Source organism: Wasmannia auropunctata, unplaced genomic scaffold, assembly GCF_000956235.1.
Source record: "Wasmannia auropunctata unplaced genomic scaffold, wasmannia.A_1.0 LD336092.1, whole genome shotgun sequence".
Lineage (NCBI taxonomy): Eukaryota > Metazoa > Arthropoda > Insecta > Hymenoptera > Formicidae > Wasmannia > Wasmannia auropunctata.
Genome location: NW_012026798.1, coordinates 3,589,441 through 3,595,087, shown reverse-complemented (window position 1 = coordinate 3,595,087; position 5,647 = coordinate 3,589,441). Strand labels below are relative to the sequence as shown.

Here is a 5,647-nt window from a genome sequence, read left to right as displayed (position 1 = left end):
ACGTGTGCTCTTCCGATCTATAGTTAACTTCAAAAATGTTATAAATTAATAGTTACAGATAAAATTGGACTAAGTGAGTTAAAAGTTAAGAGTCAAAAATGTAATTAAGTTAAGTTAAAATTATTTAACTTTTTAACTAGATACTACCTAACCCTGTATAAAATGGATTATCTTCATTAAAATATTTCTATATTTATATAACGCTGTTTTACATAATTACATCTTAAAGTGACAAAGAATAATAAATTTTAGAATAAATTGTAATTATTTTAATTTTTTTAAATTTGAAAACACCTTTCCTGTAATTTTTATAATGTTTAAAGAATGTTGAAATTTTTAATGGCAATGTATTGAAATAAATAATAGTGTAATATAAAAAAACATGCCTGCGTAAATATATGTGGGAGCGCGAGGTGGCACCAGAGCGAAGAGGTGAGAGGTGACGCTAGCAAGAGAAGGATGAGAGAGATCAACGGACGAGGGTGCGCGCATTAAGAGAGTGTGCAATAATAATTATCTAAGTACTTGTATTTATCTCTTTGAATAAACATCTTTTCTTACGCCATACAAAAGATCAATCCTACATATTAGGGGTTCGTCTGGGATTAGGCGAAGAATCGAAGAATAAGTACAGGAACGACGAGGATCTAAAAACACGAGAACACTTAACCTACGAATACGACATAAAACGACGTTGCAAGGATGACTGAATCAACGGAATTAACGCTCGGTGAAGTATTTCCAAACAGGCTAAGCAGTTACACCACAAAGTTAAGAGAGGTTAACGCTCTGTATCTATTATTCTACGGCAATGAAGGTAATCCCAAGACGAATCGTAAAAATATTCGCGCATTTAAAGGATTTTGATTTGACAACGACGGCGAGTATGAAGCCAAGTGCAATTTTATATTAGAAGCCTTTACTTTGGAAGAGCTAGTAAAGCTCTGTACGTACGTGGTTTCAGTTTGAAATTGCCGGATCTAAATTAGCAAAACGTTTGTGTACACGCCTGAATCATTTGGATAAGCTCACACCAGACGACGAGAGCGAAGATGACGACGATGAAGAGGATGCAGGTGTAAATAAGGACAACGACGGCAATCAGCGGAAAGGAACGGAATCAACGACGAATCCAAGCTCAGTTGCAGGCCGAAATGAGGACGCACGAAACCAACAAGTGATGCGATTTTCGGAACACGAGGGAGCTTCACAACAAGCTTGTCAATCTGTTCTACGAAATGACACAGAGTACGATGTCTCACGAAGAAACAAAGACCAATGATGAATCGATGTTTCTCAACATTCGATAAATAGTGCACGAAATTACGACTAAACAATGAATTAAGACGTCTTAACGACGAAGTCAGACGCAGTAAGTATAATGCACGATATATAGATGAGAATATATATGACGAGGAACGACGACAGGAAGATAACACATTACGCAAATATCATAATTACGAATACGATGGCCAACGAACTTACAATAATGAAATAACTACGCGAGCGACACGTTGCAATATTCGACCTCGAGATGTAGAAGCCTTAATACCTGCATTAACCGCCGACGACGACTATCCGATTGAGAAATGGCTATCGGATTTTAGCGATATAACGCGGATGGCTAACCTCAACAAATTAGAGAAGGCTATCTTTGGACGCAAGGCAATTAAAGGAACAGTAGCTAAATTCTTATGTTGCCTAAAACATACGGAAAACTGGCCTGAGCTGCAGGAAACATTATTAAAGGAATTTCGAAAGAAGAAAACGAGTGGAATTACATGAAGAACTGTCAAAGAGGAAATAGAAATCACAGGAGAGTACAGCAATACATTTATACGGTGACAGAGATTGCTAGTTACGGAGATATATCTGAAGAATTAATAGTCGACTATCCGAGTGATCCGAGGTATTAGCGACAACGACGTTAACAAGATGATCCTTTATGGCGCACGTACACTAGAAGAATTAAAAAATAAATTAAGACTATACACCAAATACGTAATAGCACCACAAGATAAGACAAAAACTAAGAAGTCACTAGATATAAAACCTACTAAGACAACAACGAATACAATCGACACGAAAACAGAACAGTGTTTTAATTGTGGACGTAGCGGACATAAATCAGATAATTGTCGAGATAAAGAAAAGGATAAGAAGTACTTCAATTGCGATCAATTCGGGTACATTTCAGTTGAATGCCCGAAACCAAAACGTTTAAGCAGTAATCAAAAGACAAAAACGCAAACAGATACGACGACGAAGAGCTCGTACACGGTCGGACAAATAAAGAATTTTCACGAAATGAAGAAACAGGTATCAATCAACCACTACAAAATGATCGCATTGATTGATACTGGCAGCGAAATTAATATGATTAAATTAGAAAAATACGATGAATTAGGAAAACCAACATTGACCTCAAGAGCAATAACGTTAACGGGATTAGATCAACATGAGGTAAAAACGATCGGCGGATTCCGAGTGTGGCGGAATCACCGTTGAATGCGTTTGATAACGCGGCAACAAGCCGCCACCATTTGCAAATAAACGCGCGCCGAGCTTCACGATCCGCCGCTTGGTGGCGTCGAACATTTACACTTTCGCGTAAGAAGAAAACGGTTGCGGAGTCAATATAAGAGGGCTCCGGAACCGGTTTTGGCATCCTTTGCCTTCGCGGCAAAACTGATAGCAGGTCGTATATCTCGCAATCATTACTCGAGAGCCTCTCTCTGAGATTAACCTCGAGCGTATTCCAACTCGGCCGTCAAAGCTCCCTTCGGGACGACGAAGCCTAGAGGCAGCCAACTCGGCTGCAAAGGAACCTCAAGGGTTAACCGTAACCACACCTAGACGGTCAGCTTGTCCGTCCGAGAAGCCAGCTGCTTCTCATCGGTAGAAACTGGTAACACTTTACCAGCAGTACTCGGTGGAAGCCAGTTTGCGGAACCCGACAAAGAGCTTCGACCCCGGCGCCTGATTCCTATCGAGATTCCGAAAGGACCGCTCACCAGGCCACCAAATTCATTAGTGGCTTTGTGGAACATCAGGGCGCGGAGACCAATTTCTCCTACGTGGCCAAAGCTGCCACGAAAGATATCGCCACCTCCTCCAGAGCCTAGGAGAATTGATCGAGTTACCAGGGCGACTCTACTTTTCTTGCGCCTCCAAAAGTGAAGAGAAGAAGACGTTCTTGTCGGAGCCGACAGCCTCGCCTTTGAAGAGAGTTTGACGCCCAAACGCCGAGTCTTTTTCAGGGCTCGGCTCAAATCTTTCCCAATATTGGTCTGTCTCTCAGACACGCAGAATTGTCCTTTTCAGGACAAACTTAAACGTTGGCAACGATAACACTAAATTAGCCGAGCAAATGTAAACGTCAATGATGTCAAGATTGAAGCAAATATACAGGTAGTTCCTAATAGTACTATTCAATATAACTTGATACTCGGTCAACCTCTACTGCAGGAGAGCACAATAACAATAAATAGAAGCACTCTTAAGATCATTACGCCGACTACAGATACGTAATCGAGGAACAGAAGATGGACACGTCTAAACCGAATGTCCGTGAACAACCAGAAGAGAAGAATAATCCTTTATGTTACATAACATTAAACGATGAACTTGAGTTAGACATAGGTAATTCACGATATTTCGAGGTTATCACCAACTTGGTAGACAACTATCACCCGAAAGCCATTAGAGAGACAAACGTCAAGATAAAAATTATTCTCAAAGATGATCAACCGATTAGTAGGCGACCACGATGACTCTCACGACCAGAACAACAAGAAATTGATCGGTAGATTAAACAATGGTTACAAGATGGTGTCGTGAGACCAAGTTCTTCAGAATACGCGAGTCCAATTATTCTAATAAAAAAAAAGACAGGAGACAGAATATGTGGCGACTTTAGAGAGCTTAACAAGAAAACGGTACGAGAAGATTATCCTTTGCCAATCGTAGAGGATCAGATCGACAAACTAACAGGAGCAAAGATCTTCACGACTCTTGACCTTAAAAACGGTTTCTTTCACGTGCCGGTCGAAGAAGAAAGCTGTAAATACACGTCCTTCATAGTTCCAAATGGCCAGTACGAATTCCTGAGATGTCCTTTTGACCTGTGCAACAGTCCCTCGGTATTCCAACGATACATCAATGAAATTTTCAAGGAGCTGCTTTGGAAAAATATAGTTCTCGTCTACATGGATGACCTGATTATACCAACGACGAATGAAGAAGAAGCAATGGAGCGATTAAAGATGGTATTAAAAATACCATCGACGTACGGATTAAACTTTAATTGGAAAAAGTCACAACTCCTAAAGAATGACATCGAATATTTAGGTCACATAATAGAAAAGGGAACGATTAAACCATCACCAAGAAAAATCATGGCAGTAACGCATTCCCACGACGAAGAAACAAGTTTAAAGTTTTCTGGGACTTGCCGGACACTTTAGAAAATATATCGACGGTTACGCTTTATTGGCACGATCACTATTAAATTTGATTAAAAAAATATACTATTTCGTTTCGGAATTAGAGGAAGAGACAGCCTTTAATCAGTTGAAGAAGAAATTATCCACTAAACCAGTCTTAATGATTTTCGATCATCGGAGAGAAACAGAACTTCATACCGACGCTTCAAGCGAAGACTACGGTGCTGTTCTACTACAAAGAGATGACGTGGATGGGTAACTTCACCCAATACATTATATGAGTAAAAAGACAACAGATGTCGAAAAGAAGAAACACAGTTACGAACTGGAAGTGTTGGCAGTAATAGAAGCTCTTAAGAAATTCCGACATTATTTGTTGGGTATCCCGTTTAAGATAGTGACCGACTGCCAAGTTTTTGCAAAAACTATAGATAAAAAGGACCTAACTCCAAAAATAGCAAGATGGGCATTATATTTACAAGATTTTCAATGTTCAGTGGAACATCGTGCAGGTCCAAGGATGCGGCACTGTGACGCTTTAAGTAGAAACCCTACAGCATTGGTAATACAAGACAAACTAATACAACGCGTAGCTAAAGCGCAACGAGACGACGAATATTTGCAGATATTAACAACAGTATTACAAACAAAACCGTACAAAGACTTTTGTATAATCAGAGATATTATCTACAAAGAACAAGATGGCAAACACTTATTAGTAATACCTAGTCGAAAGGCAGAAGATATTATCAAAAGAACTCACGAAGTTGGACATTTTGCTGTAAAGAATACCATGGAAGCCTTAAAAAACGAATATTGGATTCCAAATTTAGAAACTCGAGTCGAACGATGCATCCGAAATTGTATCCCGTGTATACTAGCTAAGAAGAAAGAAGGCAAATAAGAACCCAGCAAAGCAATACGTAACTGTAATATAACTAAGGGAGCACATGGAAAGAACAATGATATATTTCATAGTTATAGAGATGATATGTAAATGCAATATAATTTTGAGGGCACCTTAGAAGAACAAAGATATATTTCTTTGTTACGTATATAATACATAACAATTATAATACTTAAAAATGTAATGGAACTCACACGTAACTCAAAATACATAACATAGATGGAACAATTGTAATCTTTCAGCAATTTAATAAATACTACTGATACATATAAAATATATTATAAATATGATAAAT

General features: G+C 38.9%; 1 protein-coding gene across 2 annotated transcripts in view; it reads right to left on the bottom strand.

The window, feature by feature from the left end:
- Positions 1–5,647, bottom strand: part of LOC105463033 (flavin-containing monooxygenase FMO GS-OX-like 2) — a 36,559-nt gene that overhangs the window by 9,572 nt on the left and 21,340 nt on the right. The window contains exon 1 of one of the 2 annotated variants that reach the window (XM_011710042.1): positions 5,209–5,255. The exons of the other annotated variant lie outside the window; for it this stretch is intronic. Coding sequence (XP_011708344.1) covers positions 5,209–5,240 — 32 coding nt within the window. The 5' untranslated portion in view covers positions 5,241–5,255. Of the gene's footprint in view, positions 1–5,208; positions 5,256–5,647 lie in introns of those variants that run through there. 2 annotated transcript variants of the gene reach the window in all.